We start from the raw sequence: 22,020 nt of genomic DNA, 5'->3' as shown, positions 1-22,020 counted from the left end.
ACTTTTATATTTCAATATGATTTCTAAATTTCTCATTAAATGCTTCCTGCAGTAATATGTCTTGGATGTATCAGCGGTTCAATGTGTTTCCTGCTTTGGCCTCCTGTGACTCCTGCAGAGTGACTTATTTCTCCTGATGTTTGTGTAACTGCATGACTTCACTCTATTATGTAGCTTTCCGGTCCTGATTGAAAACCGCACTGTGCTGCCCGGCTCCTGCTGGCCTTCTGACGGCCCCCGCTGTTTCTCGAAGGCCAGTCTGTCTGCGCTGCATCGCAAACCTCTGTCCCATTTCCTCTTCTCTCCCTGTCTCTGTATTTTTCTGTCTTTCTCCAGCAAAGCCTGGTTGCAACATTGAAACTGCATTTTTCTGCCCCCTCTCCTGCTCTCCACCACCTCTCTCTGTCTGTCTCTGCTGACCGCTCATTCCTCGTTATGTTCCAAGCCATCTGGGCTTTGCAGCTATACACTGGTCCAAGCCATCTGCTGGAGAGAAGTTTCCTATGGTGTGTGTGTCTGTGTGTGTGCGTTGTCTTGTAGTTTTGGCGACCTGCTGTCCTTCACTCTGACGGCCTTCGTGGAGCTGATGGACCACGGCATCGTCTCCTGGGACACTTTCTCTGTGGCCTTCATCAAGAAGGTGAGCAAAGAAAAAGTCTCATTAGCACAGCAGGGACTAAAGAGGAGCATGCATTAATAACAGCGCTGTTACTCTGTATGTTCTCTGGAAAAGAAAAACTTAATGGCTTTAAAGTCTTCTGTGATTAATTCAAGTTTGGAAATTTGGCATTTTCTTAATGTGCTTTGGTCAAGAGAACATGATCGGCATATATACATTTTTATAATCTCCTTAAATATAACTAGTCAGGTTACAGAAAATGTAAATGAGTTAAATGTGGGCAGTTTTACCTTAAACTTATATTCCTACATGTCAAAAGGAATGTTTTTTTTTTATCTGTCCTCCATTCCTGCAACTTTTAGTATCTCTGTGTCTTGTAAGAGTGTAAGAGTAAGAGTAAGTATCTTATAAGTTGTTGCTCCACTCTAACTGCAGATTGCCAGCTATGTGAACAAGTCGGCCATGGACACAGCGGTGCTGCAGCGGTCCCTCGCCATCCTGGAATCCATGGTTCTCAACAGTCAGGATCTTTACCACAAGGTGGCGCAAGAGATCACCATTGGACAGCTCATCCCACATCTTCAGGGGTAAGTGGATCGGTAAAGTCTAAGTGTGAATATGAATTATTTTGATTCATCTTTCAAAGACGGTGTCTGTCACATGGTGATGAATGCATTTCACACCACATGGGCAGGCGATGGCCGACTTCTTATTTGTATAGTTAGTAATCTTATTTGTGCTATCTTCCAATTCCAGGACTGATCAGGACATTCAGACCTACACTATTGCTGTCATCAATGCTCTCTTCCTCAAAGCTCCTGAGGAGAAAAGACAGGTGAGGCTGCAGCGCGCACACACAGCAACTTCACACTGTACTGTTCATCACTTTCACCATGCGGCCAGCTTTACATGGTAAATTCACATGTTTTTGTACTGTAACAGTGTACTTTGTGTGTATTTTTGTGTGTAAGAATTGTCATGTGTTTATACCACATCTCCAGTATAGTGTATCAATAAAACATAGTAGAGGAGTAGTGATTTAAACAAGTATAAAATCCCAAAGAACCCCTTCATTCGTTCCTCATATTTCTCTCCATTCCTCTGTGCAGAAGTGACATTTTGTGCTCAGCCATGCTCTCATTTCTCCACTCATCTCCCTCCCTCTTTCTCTCTCTCTCTCTCTCTCTCTCTCTCTCTCTCTCTCTCCCTTGCTCTCTCACCTATGTCACGCACAGCCCTGTAGCTAATCACATGATCCCTCGTATCAGCACCATAGGGTCCAGCGATGTGCTGTGACATTAATAATGGATGATGCTAACCCACAGCTTTTCTCCTATGCAGCGAACAAAGCTGAAGACACGGCATGCAGAAATAAGCTTCCCAGCATCACCGCATACAGACTGTAGCACACTTGGAGGTTGCAGTGCTTCTTTTGCTGGGGCCAAATTTGCACGTTTTGGCATTTTGACAAGGGTCTGCACAAATCAGATTCATGTGTTTGGCTGGCAGAAATTTTAAGCAACTTTATTGGGTTGTTTTAGGTGATAAGTGAACAATGTCTTCCTGTCTCAGGTGCAGGCATGTGTGGTAATATAAGTTTATAGCAGACAGTTTCATGTCTGCAGGGAGGCAGTTTTTATAATGTGGCGTTATGGGGTAGCACCTGTTCATCATGCCAGGTTCTTTTACAAGCAGATCGATCACAGATGACACACTTTAAAACATGTGAGGGGCTAATGACCCTATTTGGGCTTTCAGTTTGTGCTGTGTGTGTCTTAAAGGACAGATGGCAGTGTGTGTGTGTGAGTGCGATAAGGACACGACCATCAGTAAAGCTTTTATTATGATCCCTTGCGGTCTTTCACCATTCTGCTGACTCCGTTGCCCCCGAACCTCCCCACAAGCTGCACCACTGACAGAAAATGAATTTTTTTAACCTCCTCTCAGACTCTTCTTTTTCTTCTCCATTCACTCACTCACCCTCTATGTCTCTCTGTCTCTGACTTTGTTTCCTCACTGCACACGATATGGTAGTTTGATGAGCACATTGTGGACATCCTAAATTGTCCCCTGACAGTAAGTGCACCCTTGATCAGCACACTTTGTAGTTTGCACTGTAGAAGACATCAGTTAGTGCATTTAGTTTCCCCTTTTTAAGATTAAGTTCTTTTTTTGGGATGGCTTTCTTGTTTTTCACGGCCGATCACTGCTTATGTTGCAGTGTGCCGTGGCAGATTTTGTTTATTTTCCCTGCATTCATTTCTCATTATACCATAGAAAACCCTAAAAAAAAATGTACAACCCCGATTGGGACACAGTGTAAAATGTAATTAGTGACAGAATGCAGTCACTGTGTTCACCAGTTGTTTTATATAGTGTTCCCAAGCCCATGCAGTAACATCCTTTATACAAATATGTGTTCACAAAGTGGTGAACTTCGCTCCATCCTCACTTGTGAACCTTTCATACCCAATCATGATACTCTCACCTGTTACCAATGAACCTGTTTACCTGTGGGATGTTCCAAACAGGTGTTTTTGGAGCATTCCACAACTTTGCCAGTCTTTAGTTGCTCCTGTCCCAGCTTGTTTGAAACATGTTGCTGCATCAAATTCAGAATAAACGTATATTTCCAAAAATCAATGAAGTTGATGAGGGAAAACATTAAATATATTTCTTATATTTCTTCTTTGTACTGTGTTCAATTCCACATACGTGAAAAAGAATGAGCAAATTATCACGTTCTGTTTTATCTCGTTTACACGGTGTCCCAACTTTTTTGGATTGAGGTTGTGTTTGATTTGTTGGTTTATTGTTATGTCTCATCTATATCTTTCTCACTCTCTTTCTGCTCTTCCTTATTTGTCTCTGTCTATCTCTGTTTGTCCCTCCTCTGTCTTCCTCTGCAGGAGATGGCCCACATTCTTGCCCAGAAACAGCTGCGCTCCATCATTCTCAGTGTAAGTCTAACCATGCCCTTCTCCTCTTCACCTCTGCGATGTATTCCTCAGTCTCTGCGTCTCGCTCTGTCTGTCTTTGTCTCTCTTTATCTCTGTTCGGGTATATGCCTCTGCACCAGACTGATATCAGAAAGGAAAATGACACCTGCCACTTCTGCCTCTGTCTCACGTCGCTGGTTATTATCTACTGTACTCGCTCTCTCACACCTGTTCCTCTTTTCTCTCTTTCATCCTCTCCCTTGTGCTAAATCTAATTTCTCCCTCTCCTGCTCCCTCATCTGACTTATGCACTCTAATCCTCCTCATTCACTCCCAAATCCTCTTATTCTCTTTGTTATCTCGCACCGTCTTTCTCCAAAATCCATGTCTTGTCTTTTTGACCCCAAACCCGTCCTCTCTCCTTCACCTTCTCTTTTCACATCTAACACCTCCACTCCCTTCTCTGACTTACTCTCCTGTGACCTGCTACTCCCCCCTCCCTCCTCTGTTTGTCCTCCACACCCCGTAGAATGTGATCCGGAGCCCCACACCTATCAATGATGAGATGGCCCACCAGCTGTATGTGCTGCAGGTGCTCACCTTCAACCTGCTGGAGGACCGCATGATGACTAAGATGGATCCCCAGGACCAGGTGGGGGACTGTGAATGGGTGGTAAATGGAGGGATGGATGGACAAATGGGCAGATCATTAACACAGATTTGGTCATGAGTCATGAGTGGAAGTGGGTGAAATCAGCTTTGTTCAGCATGAGTCAGTTAGCTGTAGTCTTACACAAGCTATTCAGAGAACTGAGAAAACTTAAAATAAATACTCTATGTGCAGCAATATATGGCAGAAGAAGAACAGCAAGACTGATTGTTATTTTTTTCTCCATATAGCTTATTTGTGGGGGTAATTTAGCATCACATGTTAAAAAATAAATACTGTATAGGAAGTACAAGCTCATTTATTTAAATAGCACACAGGAATTTATGCAAAAAGTGACCCAGAGCTACTTAATTAGCACTTAATTAGCACAACAAAAGGAAGTGATGTGGTGTATAACAACTTAAAGGATCAATCATTTTCTATTTCCCTGGCCTCTGGTCTGATGCTCTCAACCCTGCACTCAAGACATTTATCTTTTAAAACAGGTCACAAATTAATAGTTTAGTTTTTGGAAAAGCCTGAGTAATTTCCTGAAACTGCCAGTCAATGTGGTTTTTAGCAAATGCCACTCAAACAGGAGGAAATGGTGCCTTTGTTGGGGACTACTATCAGCAGATCAATACGAATTTTGTGCTTTTGTGTGAATTTTAACAGCAGGATGGGTGGATGTGGGATTGACTCAAAATAAACTACAGTGTCCTTGCTCATCATAGGGAAGCGACATGTCACCGAGCGCAGCTGTGCAGCTTTTGGACAACAATGGAGCTCTGTGTAACAGAGGAACAAGCTATTTCAGGCTTTGGATAGTCAGAAGTTTTTTGGTTTTGGTCTTTTCTTGGGATTTGTTGACAGTAGAAGAAAAATACAAAACATCACCTATCTCGTCTTTTAAAATGAGAAATTGCTATGCAGATGAAACGTCTGTATAACTGAGCTCACATTGCACAGGTAGCTTCACAGCATGCAGGTGTGCAAAGAATGACCCCGATCTCAGAGAGGAATCCTCCACCAGGACAGTCAAGCACGGTGCAGCTGCCAGGAGTAAACAGTCATTAATCTTTTATTCAGCAACTTGTGGGCAGTTTGGGCCTGATCCGGCCAGGTTTCTAAAAACCAGTTATTTTAGGTTGGCCCAATCATAAAAGCAGCAGAGAGACATGGCTGTTGGCCACATTGCCTCGGGCACTGCAAGACCCCAGACGGCGAAAATGAGGCTGAAGCATGCTTAAATCATAACATGGTGAATGGAAGAAAAGATAGAAGAATTTATGAGTAGCGCTTTAATATTCTTCTCCGCGTGTGCAGGCTCAGAGGGACATCATCTTTGAGCTGCGGAGAATTGCCTTCGATGTGGAGTGTGAGCCCAACAACAGCGGCAGCATCGAGAAACGCAAGTCCATGTACACCCGCGACTACAAGAAGCTCGGCTTTATCGTAAGTTTGGCTCGTTTTTCATGGAGTCTAAATACACTGTGATACTCTCTGATTTACTACTACGCGCACACATGCAGGAGTCAAGGTCAGAAAGGAAAACGTGAATCTGTCTGTCCACACGGGGCGGCTGTTAATTGGACATGATTGACCTTCACTTCAGAATCTGCAGGAGTGTGTGTGTATCTGTGGCAGAAGAAAAAGGTTTTGAACAGTGGTGGAAGAAGTATTCAGATCCTTTACATACAACTGTTTGAAAATACTCACAAAAGTAATCAGCAAATTTAAGAACTTGTTCTGCAGAAAATGCCTCATGTGACAGATGTTTTACTGTTAAATTAATACTGATCAGTGCATAAGCAGCATGTTACTGTTGTCGCTGGTCAAAGTGGAGCTAGTGTTCACTGAATTACGTACTGTTAGACATTTTGGGTCAGTGTTTCCCGACCTGCTGGTGGGGCCCCCTTCTAAGGGTCATAAGATAAATCTGAGTGTGAGATGATTAATGTGGTAGGAAGGAAAAGCAAAGTTCTGCCGCACAGATCTGTATTTATTTTTTGGACTTAGACGCTGCTTTGTTTGTAAAGGGGCACAAGACAAAACAGATTGGGAATTACTGGTTTAATATATAAACATTGTATTTTATAAACCAATATTTTGTATGCAACATTTTAATCTGAAAAGTAAAGTTCAGTTAATTCTCTCTAAAATGTACTTTAGTTAAATACAAAATAGAATGCAATAGAAATACTTCGTATAGTGTTTGACTAAATGTACTTTTGAAGGTTGGTGTGTGTTTTCCTCTGTGTTTATGTAGTTAACCTAAGTTTACTCATCCTGTTAAAGCATATTTCCTCCTTACAGGCTTTTTCTCCTTCTCTCATTCTCCCTAAAAAAGATTTTGTTTTCTAATTTTCTTCATCATTCTGTCATCTCCCTACCTTGAAGCATGCATGTTTTAATGAACTGTATACTGTGTGTGTGTTTGTGTGTGTGTGTGTCACTTTGTGTTGTACACAGTGGTCTAACTATAGCATGAGAACTTGAACTAAACCCGCTGCGGCTCAGTGTAAGCCCAGAGCTGTTTCGGGGCTCTTCCCTTCCACACTCCCTCTGCAGTGTGCTCAGTAAAGATAAGGACAATTGGGCTGCCTTGTCTCCACTAGTGTGGAGAAAACCCACCCTGAAATCCTTAGTCTGCCTTCCATGCTAGACAGCTTGCAGCCACACACGCACGAACACGCTGTACGCACACACGTATACAACCCAGAATCCTCCAGATAGACCTTATCGCTGCTGAGATCATTTGTTTGCCGTCTAATGCCTTCAGGTTCTTTAAGTAGGGATTCTTGCACATGCTGGAATGTTTGTCACACGTCCACGTGAGGGTATTTTTTAAGATATGCATGTGCCTGGGTGCCTGTTTCTGTTTTAAGCCTATAAGTCTGCCTCCTGTCAGGCAGAATTACAAAAGTGATGAGCCAGATCTCAGTGTCCTCCGTTCCTCTTTCATCCTCTGCTTTCCTTCCTCCTCTTTCTGTCGCTTTCCTTCTTCGGCGTCCCGTCTCACCTTTTAAACTCAGGATGAGCCTCAGAGTGATGTGTTTGTGCGCGCGTCCCTGGATTTAATCATTAGTCGCCTGAATTCTCTGCAATATCTGGGAGGAATTAAGTATGATAGACTGTGACAGCGCAGGCAGCATCTATCTGCATATCTCCTACAATATTTAGATGTCATTGGAGGCGCCTGTGTAGAGGCTGGAGAAGCAGACTTGCTGTTGCAAAGTTTTTAGCTTGTTCTTGAAATTTTGATGCTTTGACTCTAGTCCAAGCTAAAAAAAATTATTCTTTTAGACCATTTTGCAAAACATTTTTAGATTGTTTTACTGATGCACTTTCTATTCATTTCACTACATTATGAAAATCAGCTTGGAGAGACTTGAAATTTGCTCAAAGATGGTGTCACTGTCCAATGAAAACCACGGATCTCCAAAATGTCAGCGTCGCATGAAATAAGAAAACAGTTTTCTTTTAGATAATTTAATTATTATCTTTGTGTCCCTAAAATGCAGAACAATTGTCTGAACCTGCAGAAGAGCCTTAATCCACAGCAGTTTATCTGAAAACTTAAAAATGACCAAATATGGATATACACGGTTTTCTGGACAGTGATGGATTATCTTGCCGATAGATGATCCATCACTGTGAACAATTTGTTGGTTTTCATCTTTCATCACTTCATCAGGGCGTTTCAAGCAGGGACTTTTTCATAAAAATATCCTCAGAGGTACATTCAAGGACATTTTGACATCCAGAGAGTCAGCTGCTGAAAAGGATTAAAATTAAACCCAGAGGACAAACAAAAAGCAAGCACGGACACTGTGAAATGAAGGATGTGAATGCGGTAGTTTGTTGCTTTAAAGGCCCTGAAACAATATTTTTCAATTAACATTTCACTGGCAGCGATGGGCTCCCCTCTGAGCACAAAATAATAAGCCATGGTTAGAAATGTTTTGGTTGTTTGTCATGGGAAATGCATGCCTTTCTGTTTTTGTCTTGGCCTCACAGGTTTCAGGTGGGCAGGGACATGCTGGTAAAAGCTCATGCGATGCACTTCCATGCTGACATCTGAATAAACCATGCTAACACAGTCCTGACAAAGAAGATTAGCTTTTGAGTTTTAAACGACTTTCTGTTTCTGAACTTTAATTCTGATTGTTCCTTGTTTCATTATGAATATTTAATCTCATCAAATAAAACCACCGTGTACCATCAGCAGGAAACTGGTTGTACCGTCTAACTCCAAGTGTGATTGACTGTGCTGTGAATTCATTGGATTACACCTAAAGGAATAAAGGTCAAAGGGATATTTTGTAGTGTGTCTATGTTTAAGTCCATGTCTCACTCTCCTCCTCCTCCTCTGTCTCCCAGAATCATGTGAATCCAGCTGTGGATTTCACCCAGATTCCTCCAGGCATGCTGGCTCTGGATAACATGTTGTATTTTGCCAGGCACCACCAGGACGCCTACATCAGGGTGAGCATGCACAGACACTCTCAAATGCTGCTATACCCCATGCAGAGACTCTTAACACACACATACTGCTCAGTGATTTCTGTGGTGTTACGTTTCTCCTCATCACCTCCGCTTCCTCCTTCCCTCCGGCTCGGTCACTTGTTTGCAGTTTGTGGCTCGTTCTCAAGTTTTTCTGTCGGCTAAAGCTGCATTTCATGAAGTTGCTCGGCCCAGACAATAGAAATGATTCAATTTCCTTCAGTGTCAGTCCCTGGGCAACGGTGTAATGCCTTGAAGCTCTTTTTGTCACAGTCAACAGGATTTTATACTCCTGAGTATTCGACTCATACCGTAGATATAGTATAACTGTAGTCATTGTCTGTAACAGGATGCTTTCCACTGCTTTGATGAATTAGTGTTTCCACTGTCTAACTCAGGTTGCTTTCAGCCATTTAATGGCAGCTGTCAAGCTCTCTATTGTAATTAAAAGTTTCTGCGTACTTGTATCACCACACTTGTAATTATGTGTGTGTATACTGTATTTTGATATTAGTGTATACCTCTCAAAGTCTCTGGACCTGAAAGTGAGAAAGGAGATGTCTTAGTTGTGCCGACTCAGCCCTTATCAGTCGACCAGAGGGAGAAAACACAGCCTCCAATTTCCCAAATTAAACTGTCACCAGCTAAAATGATTGGGACCTTGATGGCCTCTTTTATGGCGCACTGCCACCATCCACATAATTAGAGTGATTTTTTTTTTTTTTCCTGGTCCTGATTTCATTTATGTTTTTTGGCTTCCGGCCACATAGATTAGAGGGTCAGATAAGGTCAAATAATGACGAATACTTTCAACCATAATGGAAATGTTTATGTGAGAATGACCTTGACAAGCCGGCACTGCACTTTAAATTAATGCAAATGTATTTTACATATACTTAGAACCACAAAGCACACTAAGAGTGCATACCTCTGCCAAGGCCTCAAAATACTCCAAATGTGTTATTTTAATATCAAATGATGACGTCTTTAAAGCCTCTAACTGTGGGATTTGAACATTTCTGTCAAGTCCTAGTTTTAGTGTCACGGAAGATACTGTGGCAGACAGCAGTGTGTGTCACTACCACCTGGTGACATAGAGCCTTAAATCTGCATCTGGAACCAGGTCTACATGCTATTTTTGATATTACCCAAATTCCAGGAATATCGGGGTTTTGTACAAGAATGAGCTGACTCAAATGTCAGCCTGAGCTGTGGGGGGATGTGGTCCCCATATTTCTGGTCTGGCTTATATTTGTTTGTCTGTGTTTCTAGATCGTCCTGGAGAACAGCAGTCGAGAGGACAAGCACGAGTGTCCGTTTGGCCGCAGCAGCATCGAGCTGACCAAGATGCTCTGTGAGATTCTGAAAGTGGGCGAGCTTCGTAAGTCTACATCAGTGACCAGAGACACACACACACACACACACACACACACACACACACACACACACACACACACACACACACACACACACACACATGTTGTGTGTTTATCACTTGTGGGGACATTACATAGACTTGCATTCATTTTCTGGAGCCTTACCCTAACCCTAACCATAACCACCCTTTGCCTATTCCTAACGCTATACCTTAATGCACGGTGGCGCAGCAGGTAGTGCGCGTGCCTCACAGCTACAAGGTTGCCGGTTCGATTCCCAGGTCGGGCCTTTCTGTGTGAAGTTTGCATGTTCTCTGGGTACTCCGGCTTTCTCCCACAGACCAAAAACATGCTCATTAGGTTGATTGGTGACTCTAAATTGCCCCTAGGTGTGAGTGTGAATGGTTGTGTGTTTGTGCCCTGCAATCGACTGGCGACCGGTCCAGGGTGTACCCCGCCTCTCGCCCATTGATGTCTGGGATAGGCTCCAGCATCCCCGGCAACCCCGAAAGGGATACGCGGTATAGAAAATGGATGGATGAATGGATGAAGTAGGAGGTGTGTCCCCACAATGTGACTGTGTAAACAGATTTTTGTCCCCACAACATGATAAATACCAGGTCTCACACGCACACCCACACACCCTCCACAGTGCACTGTTTCCAGTATTTCTCCTTCATCGTCTTTTGCTCACTGAATCTTCAGAATGAGCAGTAGAAAGTGCTCAGGAGCTGCATTACCCACACAAACGCATATACTGTACATATGTGCACAACAATACAAACATACTCACAAGTACACACATCCCCTCCCCGCTCAGATGAAAGCAGCCATTATGCTCAGTAATTGTGCTGCTGGGAGTTCATTATTTAGTGATGCACCTCGCCCCCATTGAGCCCCCTTCAGCCTAATATACCGCTTCTGGGAGGCACACTGCGCAGAGAAAGAGATGCTGTGCCCACGTCCATTCCAAATTGATGTGCCCTTTTCAGTTGTCTTTACTTGTTTAAACGGGAGAGTTGGTCTCGGTTCCGCTCCAGACTGACCCCTGCTGCTCCCTGTAGGGAGGGAGACGACATTCTTAGCTCAGTTTTAAACTGATATGCCCTTTTCATCTGTCTGTTTTTCATAGAAGTTTCAGCCTTGGCTGCATTGCAGGTTTCTTCACTCTTGTGTGCAAATCACAGTGAGGACATTAGACTTTGGTCCATGAAGGAATGCTGTCCACTCCTGCATCTCTGCCTTTAAAAAAGCTTTTCATCAGATTCTCTCATTTGTCCTTAATGTTGCTGATAAAAACGCCAGGCTAGGTTTCAATACAAGATAAGCAGAAATACTTTTTTTTTAACATTTCTAAGCATATTGTAATTTTCATGTCTTTTTTTTTTTTTAATATGCTCTTATCTCTGCCAGACTCTGCTCTAATGCAAAATGTCTCCACCTTCCTCCCCGTCCTCATCATATTCTGAGCACATTGCCGACAAAGGCGAATGGGTTTATATATTTTATTTTAACCAGAAAGATGCTGTCTGCGCTGCCTTAGTACACAAATGTGGCTACCACACAGCCACAGGTTTTAGTCCAGCTTAGGGAGCCGGTGTGCACCTCTCCTGCGCGGTGCATTGTGACGCATAAACACCTGCAATACTGAGCATTTATTTTTTTACTTACATTAGTGAGCTGGTGGATCTTTCTTCCCAATTCTCTGTGTTTGTGTGCATCGGCTTGTGCCTGTGATGATTTTTTCTGTGCACTGTGTCAGGGCTTTTTCATTTGGAGTGTCTCATTAGTCTTTATCCAAATGTGCTCCACTGCACATGCCCTTATGATCTTCTCTCTTAGTGGACCAAAATTGCTTCCCTTTAGTCTCTCTTAGAAATATCGCTTTGACCTCATTTATATCAAATGCAGATTAAGCAACCATACTTGTCCCAAAATAGGGAAACATCTTTATCTCTAAGGCCTTTCTAAGCATGTAGTTCAAGTCTTATGCAATGGAGCGAAAATCCCTAGGATGAATGCCAGGCCATCATTATGAGTAAGACTTTGTTTGAGAGACTTTCTTGCTCAAATAAACAGCTGGGACGAGTGCAGGATTTCATATAACTGGCTCAAAAGATATAAACAGAATATGCGACCAGACCTACAAGTTCTGCGCCAGCATATTGTGATCCTCCTGGATTGTCTGATCAACTTCAGATTTTCAAACTTTTCCCCCTGGCATATTAATATGAAGATGAAGAGTGTTATTTTATGGCATTAAAATTTCCCTGCAAGAATGAATGCTTGAGTTGAATCCTAGCAGTGACCTTGACTCATAGTTCTCTGCCTTTTTATACCCATTGGCTGTCTTTTGTCCCCTTTACTGCGGCTGTTAGCCCAGGAGACTGAACCTACCATTAATATTTATGATGTGATATATATATTGTGTGTGTGTGTGTGTGTGTGTGTGTGTGTGTGTGTGTGTGTGTGTGTGTGTAAAATGGGGGACAGATAAGAACTGGTAAGGAGAATCTATAACCTGCAGAGAATGACCTGTTTGTATGAGACACTCCCTGCAGCCATAATAACAACGCATACACCTACATGACAGGATTCCCATGTACACAAGTAGGTCATCCATGGGCACACTGTTAAAAATTATATGCAAAAATAAAAATCTCTTGCAGGAACTCACTGGGGACAGGAGAGGAAAGACAACATTTTGATGCATTTCTATTTACTGCATCCCATATCCTAATGTTCCCATCCGTCTTTGTCACAACTCCAGTAAATATTTGCAGACTCACACACTCACAGAGCATTATATGTGTCTTATCCTTATGGGAGGAAGCCAGGGTGTCCCAGAGTATTCGTAAGCTGCACTGCATTTTGTCTTGTAGAAAGCTAAGTGCATTTTCATACACACCCCATTAGCCCTGCGTATATTAAATGCGCTAATGAATGTATGAGTAGGATTAATGTAACATGGGCCAGGCAGGTATTGTAAATGCTCAGTGAGTAACGGCTGGACATTAGAAAAAGTAAGTGTGTGTGTGTGTGTGTGTGTGTGTGTGTGTGTGTGTGTGTGTGTGTGTGTGTGTGTGTGTGTGTGTGTGTGTGTGTGTGTGTGTGTGTGTGTGTGTGTGTGTGTGTGTGTGTGTGTGTGTGTGTATGTAATGTAGGGGCATGAGCGTGCATTTTCCCGGAAGAAAGCAGGGAGAGAAAATGAATCTCAGCTCTACACATACTGTCATCATTCAGTTGACCTTTCAACAGAGAAACAATGAAATACCTGACACTAATGAGGGTGTTGGAGGGTGTGTCTGCATCTCTGTAACGTTTTATCAGGTTTGATCGTGTGGTATTTGAGTCAGAATTATATTATTTCACATTATTTCACCAATAACTTGAGGTATAACAATGACATTTCAAGCTGTTTTTTCCATTCTACAATGAAATACCTTAAAATAATTTTTAGCCCAATCAGCAGGACTCGAGGGATGCCATTGTGACTCAGTCCAGACTGAAATATCTCAGTCTCAATAGATTCAATTTTGTTCCTAGACAATGTAGTCCAGTGATTTAGGTGTTCACCTTTTCCTGTAACTCCATCATGAGCTTGACGTTTGTGTGATTTAGTGGAAACCCTTGACTGATAGGCCATTTTTTATAGCATCATAGTAGGAAAACCAAAGGTGTTACTGATAACATTAATGATGGCTTTCTTACATTCATGTGTCTGACAGTCAGCCAGCATGCTCAGCTAAATGTAACTTGTCCATCATTCATTTTATAATTCGTGTCTTCGCTTTTCCCACTGAGACATGTCAAGATGTCTTCTGTGGATGAACTGCTGTGATATTTGTGACCTTTGTGTTCCCCTCTGGATGAATTATAAGAAGCACCATCATGAAAACTACTGACAAAAGCCTCGGCTGTACTTTGTGCTTAGCGCTAATTAGCAAATGTTAGCATGCTAACATGTTAAACTAAGTTGGTGAACGTGGTAAACCAGGCATGTCCAAACTATTCCACAAAGGGCCGTGTGGCTGCAGGTTTTTCCTCCAACCAATCGAGAGGATGCAGTCTGACCAATTAGCTGTCTGAAGACTGAGATCAGCTGATGAAATGAGTCAAGTCTGGTGTGCTGCTGCTTGGTTTGAAAGAAAACCTTCAGCCACTCGGCCCTTTGTGGAATAGTTTGGACATGCCTGTGGTAAACATTATGCCTGCTAAACATGAGCATGTTAGCATGCTGATGTTAGGATTTAGCTCAAGCCATCAAATTGGAAAAACGAGATGGACGCCTAAGGGAAAGCAAGGACAATGAGACATTATGCAGCATTTTGCTCATACGAACACTGTAGCAACATATTCGAAGACAGTACTGCGTGTACAACTTAAATGGGACACAAATATGGCAGAAGTTCTTATAAACAGTGTATTAGGATAACTTTCATTTGTTGATGCGCAGAGCAGCTTCCAACCTACAGAGTTAGAAATCCATCTTCAGGTGGCATTCCAGTTGAAATTTTCAAGTGGGAGCTCGGAAATTTGGAACGCACCATGGCCTTGTCGAGCAGCTGGCATGGCTCTTAGTCTGCTCTTGTGTTGTTGAAACTTAACAGCTTCATTTGAATCTTGTGAATAGTTGCAGGGGATTCAAATCATGCAAAGAGCTCCTGTAGATGATATAGCTGTCGAGCTAGCTTCACCCTTTGATCGTGTTGAGTGCAGAGCAGAGCCGTGATGCAGAGCCGCTGGTGGATGAGGCAGTAAAGCAAACCAGAACACCAGCACTCTGTAATGCTCCATTAAAAAGTCATGGCTGTCTTCCAGTTTCTGTAAAAAACAGTCCAAACCCCTGGTGCAGAGAAAAAAAAAGTTCATTTCAGCTTCTTCTTCTTCTTTTTTCTTCCTCTCGCTGTGTCTTCTCCACATCCCTTTGTGGATAAAGGCAGAAGAAAGACAGCAGATTAATGGTGACGGCGGTGACGTCTTAGAGGCTCATTTGCTCTCTCTGTCGCTGTGAAATGCCAGCGTGGCTCTGACAGAGGCCAGACACTCTCTTCTTGTTTTCTCACGGGGATGAAACACAGAGGGATTCTGGATTTGCCGGTGGCTGTTGAAGTTGCCTTTCTTCCCTGTTTGCCTCTTCAGGCTCTCTTTTGAGCTTTATTTTTCTCACTCTTCAGTTTTTCTTTCAGGCTCCCTCTTTCTTTTCCCCTCTCTGTGGGTCTAAAGAACATCTGTCGCTCTCAGACTTGTAATCCTTTCTCATGCTTTCATGCTCTGATTTGCTCTTTTTCTATCCCGTGAATTTGACAAAAATGACTCCAATGCACAAGCAAGTAGTGTCTGACCATTTTTAGAATAAACAACATGGAGTCCACTTCAGAATCTGCCATGACGGTTGTCTCTGTGCTCTTTCGGGTCACTAGATTTTCTTCCAATCTGCTTTTTAGTGCTATCCTTGCTTTGAGGTGTTTTCCCTTTTCAACTGTTGTTGAGATATTTTATTTCTGTGCAGGTGTGGTCTGGAGAAAGGAGGAAGCTTCGGTTGAATTAACTGTCATTGCTGCTAGATTCTGCATAATTCATAACACTCTCCAGGTGTCACTCTCTCCCAGTCCCCCCCTCTTCCTCACCTTCCATTAATTCTTACACTTTCTGTTTCTCTCTCTCACTCTTGCATTTGTTGTCGCGCTACTTTAAATCCTAAAAGATTAATTGTCCCACCATGTTTCTGCTGCAACGCGGGGCTTAATGGAATCTGCGTCGTTGAGGCTCCGAGCCATGACTTTTCAGACTCTCCTGTTTAAGCTGGCCCATGGAATATTTATGAAGTTATTTAGAAAGGGCCAGGCCTAGTGAGTAATGGCCCTGCTTGGTGATTCACGGTGTGGCATCACATTGCTGAGATGGAGAGCCGGGTGGCGAGCCGTGGCAGGTCCCGGCATAGACACACACTAGCGCACACGCACATTAAACTTAAAAAGCACACACACACAGACAGAGGCAGGTCTGGGCAGGCTCCAGACTGACAGTCACATGATGTCCTTATATTTGTAACTGTGTCTTCCATCAGAGAGCCATCAGCCAAGGTCAGAACAAAAGGCCATGTTCAGCACCAGAGACAGCTCCATTGTACATCTTAGCCCACGAGCACAGCACAGCAGGCCAATACATCATGAGGAATATTTGGATTGATTTTCTATTTAGGTGTATTCATTGATTTTCTTTTATAGTGTCTCTTCCCAAGGGCAGTGTTAAGGTTTATGTTTTGGTTTTTAGTTTCTTAGTTATGTGCTTTGCATGAGAAAATGGTACATGAGACAGAATTGCATCATCACAGCTGAGGGTGAAACATCTTCAGTCAGCGAGTCAAGCTGAGCGAGATTCATGTAGGTGCTGTATATAATATCTTTACAGTCTCATATAAATTGATATTTTTATTTAATCATTACAAAGAAATAAGAGCGAGACTGACATTTTTGTTGACAATTTGTTGCTTCCTGTCAAAAAGAGGATGTTGTGGGGTGCCCCTACAGCTCAGCTGGTAGGGTGTGCACCCCATGCATTGAGGCTGTCAGTCCTCTGCAGTGGCCGCAGGTTCGACTCCCACCTGCAGCTCCTTTGCTGCGTGTTGTCCTCTCTCTCTGCCCCCTTTCCTATCGCAGCTTCAGCTGTCTCTATCATAAAGGCTAAAAATACCCCCAAAAAAATACAAAAAAAGAGGATGTTGTACCTCTCCCATTTTAGTTTTTCTGCTTCCAATTGGCTTTTGACAATATTAAGTGATACTGTATATTACAGGTGATTTTTTTTTTTTTTTGTCCCATGTCCCGTCATCTGCCACTACAAAAAATCTAATAATGTGATGCAGGTAACCAGCTATCACTGTGTCTTATGTACTGTAGGCACGGCGTATGTGTATGTCTTTTGTTGTATGTGTGCCTGAGTGTGTGCGAGTATTTTGGTAGCTTGTGTGTGTGTGTGTGTGTGTGTGTGTGTGTGTGTGTGTGTGTGTGTGTGTGTGTGTGTGTGTGTGTGTGTGTGTGTGTGTGTGTGTGTGTGTGTGTGTGTGTGTGTGTATGCAGAATGTCCAAACACAGCAGGTGATTCAGAGTCATCCAAACTCATTAACTGGACAACTCCCACTGTAATGACATTCCTGGGTTGCCTGCTGTTTTCCAATAAAAACAACACATAGCCTCACACACACACACACACACACACACACACACACACTGAGACATGCCACAGCATGAGATTGAAATGCTGCGATGTGTTTGGACCGGCCCATGGTGTGTCACTGAGGTGTAGTTTTAACACGTGTACTGACACTGTACACACGCGCAGTCACAGTCAAAATGAAATGTCACGTTTGGACATGCAGTCGTACATTGAACAGGGTTGAAGTGTAAATGCAGTGGGGGGAAATAAGAATTCAACATGTCAACGTCTTTCTCTTTAAATTGAAATCGAGACTAGAGATTGGTATCCACTTAATAAAACTACACGGATAAAGGAATCGTGCAAGTTCTGTGCAATGAAGTGGAACAACGGGAAAAAGGTTTTGAACACAGTCAGAAAGGCAGAGAACCAGCTGATTCCACTAATTGCTTGTGTGTGCTACAGAAAGAGCTAGCACTTCCACTCTTTGAAAAAGGGTAACCCAGCTCTGAATGCAAGTGAACAAATCATTTGTTACCAAGCTACATGCAAGAAACATCTCAAGATGGCTGGAGGCAAAGAGCTTTTCCAAGTAACAGCACTGTTAAGCAACGTGGCACTGTTTATTGATGGATTTCTCTGTCCCTTTGGGGCCATTATCCACAAGTGGAAGGAACATCACTCCATCATCAATGACCATACACAGGAGCTCCTCGCAGGATTTACAACCAAGCAGTCAGAAAGTTAGTCAGGAGAGTCGCCCAAGAGCCGAGAACTGCTTGAAAAGAGCTCCAGAAAGACCTGGAAGCATCTCACCTGAGCACTGTGAGAGACCCAAAAAAAATGTTGATGTGTTGAATAATTATTTCTCCCACATGTGAGCTGGAAATGTCATATCTCAGATTCTCAGACTGTGTAAGAATAAGTTTTAGATATGAGCTAAAATGTCATCTGTTCATTGAAAATGGTTTGGCATCACATTATCCTGAACATTTTACATCAGTCTCACGGAAAAAGCTGAGCGTGATTCTTGGCTTTCTGTCCACTTTATGTAAGAAAAGTATCCATTAATCAACTTGCAAGTTACTCATTTTCATTATTAATTGTTTCTCTTAATTTTAAGATACAAAAATGTCATTTAGAATTGAATGACTGCAGTTCTGCTCATACTGTAGGCATGCACTTCAAATCTAATGGCGGTTGCGGTTGTTTAATACTGACAAACTCATAATGCTGTAATTAAGGAGATGTTTTCCACCACAGATACTCTAACATGTGCCATCAAACATTCATGACTTTCTGCAAACTGGACAGAAATCAGAAATCAGAAAAAAGCTTTATTGCCAAGTACGATTGACAATTGACAAGGTCATGCATGAGACCTGAGACATGAAAGCAGTGACTACAGCCAGAATGCGGTGAAAATATGATGGTGTGGATCATAATGAGCACACTGGAGGACTGCAGCATTATGCTCGCATAGTATAGTGATCGTCTGACTCGAAGCACACGCAGCATCAGTTCTGCATAATAACTAAAATCTGAAAACATCCAACTTTCAAGCCTACACTGTGGGGGGTTAGTGTTTCAAACTCTAAATAGACTTTATCACTTTAATAGAATTAATTACATTTCTGACCCACTGAGAGAGACATTTTTTTCCTCACACGCTGACTAGTCATTACATTATCCAGTAATTAATATGATACATTAGCTGCTGCTCAGGGCAAAATATGAACAAGAATATGACTTTCTAACAGTTTCCCTAATAAATTTTTCCATATTTGCTTTTAAATTACTGGCATTTCTTAAAGAGTTCTCTGAAACGTGAGGGGAGGGCGGCCTGAGTTATGGTGCATGAAATGTGCCTTTCATGATTAGTTTGCGTCCTGTCTCATTCATCATTTCTTCCTCTGTAGGCAGCTGCTCCCACTAATGAAGCATCAGTGGGATGAGACTTTATGTCCAAGATCAAACACTAGTATGCTAACATTAGTGTTAGCCGAACATTAGCTTGGAACCTGATCCCATTTGAAATGACTTGTTAAGTCTCAAGGTTTTAGCTGCTAATCCCTCCCGTAAGTCTCCCTCCTTGAATCATGAGCAAAGTGGATGATGGCAGGAGGAGGAAAGGCCAAGCGTAGAATCCCAAGTATCCCTCAAGTTGTGACATGAGGATCTATTTGGCAGTCAGCAACCACTTCGCACAGTTGTCAGTTGCAGCCCCGTGTTAAAGGGGGAGCGTTCTTTGGGGTTTTCCGCTTCATAGCCTCGGGCATACACCAGCAAAAGGTTTTCAAATTGGAGTGCACAAATAACAACAAACTTGACAGATGGGTGCTTGAGAATCTCGAGTTTTGAGCATCCGTGGAGTCTTTCAGACATCCCTGTCCTCTGTCAGCTCCCGGTAGCCCTTGGTGGACTTGAAGCAGCGCGCTGGATGAAGCACAGCTCAGCCAGTGACAGTGCTGCCACTCTCATTTTCACTTGCAAGTTCTCTCCAAGGGCCTCCTTGGATGTAATTTACCATCAAACTCTCACCAACCCGTCACCCTCACTTGCACCCACAAACTTCTTTTTTTCTTTTTTCCCGAAACTGTACACTGTGTTCTCAACACACTGAAGCTGTTTTCCCAAAAGGCCCCTTACTAGCAGACCTTGTCAAACACGAGCCTTTCACTGGATGTACACACACACACACACACACACACACACACACACACACACACACACACACACACACACACACACACACACACACACACACACACACACACAACAGACAATGCAGCTGATTAAAACCCCTCCTGAGGAAGCAGAGATCATGGGGAGAGGAAAGCAGCTAATACACATAAAATAAGACAAAGCAGTAAAAATCAACCAAATACAAATAATGATAATGTAAATGTGAAATTCTTCACCCAAATTACAAAATGAGTCCACACTTAATAGAAATTCCAACAGTAGTTAAAGCCTTTTCACCTGATAAACATGGCTGAGGGGAGTCTTGCAGTGATTCATGCAGCTACTCTCCAGTGCTTTTTATCACTCCTTTCCATAAAGGAGAGACCAAAGAGGATTCCTCCCTTAACTGAAGGACTGTACATCACATTACAGTGTTATCATCCCTCACTGGTTTATGATGATACTTGTGTATCTTTTTGTCATTTGTAAGTGTTCAAACTACTTCTCTACTTTTAAGAAGTATAATTCTAATTTTTGCACAGGCTGCGTCTGTGTGCTTTCGTGTGTGTGTGTAGTTGTGCATGTGCACATATGTGCATGTAAGCTGGAGGATTTTTCTGTTGTTTTATTATGATTAAACAATTCTGTTCCTGCATTTGGGCAAACTCAGACAGATTGTGTTTTTGTGTGCGTAAGCATGACTCATGCTTGAGATTGTCCCTCAGAGGAATTTGGCATGAGGTGCATATTATAGTCAGTACTGTATCTAATGACCCATATCTGATGTATTGAGACATTATTATTATTGAGACAGAAATTATTTATTTATCCATTTATTTATTTTTTTGATAAATGCAATCAGAGGTAGCTCTGACTTGATTGAAAGCTCGCAGTGAGATGCAGTTCAGCAAGCCTTGTTGTGTTTGGGAACATGTTTTCCTGTGAAAGCAGAGGTACTGCAAAATGTGTTGGACTCCTGTCTCAGTCCACGGTGCTGATGGATTCACTCCATGCCTCCCTCAGTGTCATTTTCCCTTCTCTCCATCTGCTGTTACCCTTCACTCTCCCTCTGTCCTCTAATGCATCTTGACCATTGTTGGGGACTCTGCACACTAAAATGGTTACGTAATTAGAGACCACAGAGGAAATAAGGCTTTGACTTTCCCCTGTTTTCATCTTTATCTTATCAAGGTTTTTCAGATGCTTCTTTTCACCCCTAAAACGAAATACTTGATGTAAAAAAGGCTCAGAATACAAAGACAAATATAGCTTATTTTGTGCAGCATTATACAGCTGTCGCTCTGCCTATTTTTATCTTGCATTTCCACCTGAACCAGTGACCTCATTCTCCTGGCATCTTGGTTTAATGATCATTAGTTCCAGGGTAGAGATGCGTTTCTATACTATAAATTGGAAGAGCGAGTACAAGCCAGCAAACATTATCAAACTGATTCATCATTTCACATTTCGCAGATTCCACACTCAAAACCCAGAGACGTTACATTTTAATGTGGTATGCTTGGCCCAGACTCTACTCCAGCAGAGCTAGCAAGACATTTATTAGCTTGTCAGCTAATTAATTTCCCTGCTGAACCTGTGTGTGAGTCCCATGTGCTATATGTCTTATTTATATGTAGCGCATGTGTGCATGTATTAAGTAGATACTGTTTGCAAGATGATGCAAAAAGTTGCTCATGGGGCACACATGCTGGCAATCTGTATTTATGAGACCATAACAAATGCACGTTCACAGCCAACTAGCTGCACACATTAAAGGCAAGGCAATGATTTTGTGATGCAGAAAAATGTTATTGGTTAAATCACAAAGGGTCTCAGGGTTTTGAATCTTATTTGATTCAGAAATGCTTCTTTTGTTTTGATTGAGCGTGGGATAAAAGTGCCTCTGAGCCCAAGAGTGTCTTGAGTTCAGTCTAGCAAATAGGGGAAAGCAATCTACACAACTGATTTTTCCCAGTCAGATCAGCACAGTCAGCTAAAATGACAGTAAATAGATTGGTTTCTTTAAGCTTATTTTCACCTGGGATGAGCCTGATACACAGGACAGTACCAGTATCTGTACATTGATGC

At 42.5% G+C, this 22,020-nt stretch overlaps 1 protein-coding gene across 10 annotated transcripts in view; it reads left to right on the top strand.

Annotated features, from left to right (window-relative positions):
- The window catches only part of elmo1 (engulfment and cell motility 1 (ced-12 homolog, C. elegans)), a 106,060-nt gene that overhangs the window by 45,637 nt on the left and 38,403 nt on the right, over window positions 1-22,020 (top strand). For 5 of the 10 annotated variants that reach the window (XM_070984402.1, XM_070984405.1, XM_070984401.1 and 2 more), the window contains 9 exons: window positions 541-640; window positions 1,055-1,206; window positions 1,376-1,454; window positions 2,654-2,695; window positions 3,529-3,579; window positions 4,088-4,210; window positions 5,534-5,662; window positions 8,591-8,695; window positions 9,986-10,094. In XM_070984402.1, the coding sequence (XP_070840503.1) occupies window positions 541-640; window positions 1,055-1,206; window positions 1,376-1,454; window positions 2,654-2,695; window positions 3,529-3,579; window positions 4,088-4,210; window positions 5,534-5,662; window positions 8,591-8,695; window positions 9,986-10,094 (890 nt within the window). The remainder of the gene's footprint in view (window positions 1-540; window positions 641-1,054; window positions 1,207-1,375; window positions 1,455-2,653; window positions 2,696-3,528; window positions 3,580-4,087; window positions 4,211-5,533; window positions 5,663-8,590; window positions 8,696-9,985; window positions 10,095-22,020) is intronic. The other 5 variants (XM_070984408.1, XM_070984410.1, XM_070984409.1 and 2 more) reach the window with 1 other exon arrangement.

This window comes from Chaetodon trifascialis, chromosome 17 (genome assembly GCF_039877785.1).
Source record: "Chaetodon trifascialis isolate fChaTrf1 chromosome 17, fChaTrf1.hap1, whole genome shotgun sequence".
NCBI classification, from domain to species: Eukaryota; Metazoa; Chordata; class Actinopteri; order Chaetodontiformes; family Chaetodontidae; genus Chaetodon; species Chaetodon trifascialis.
This window is presented reverse-complemented; position numbering and strand designations above follow the sequence as displayed.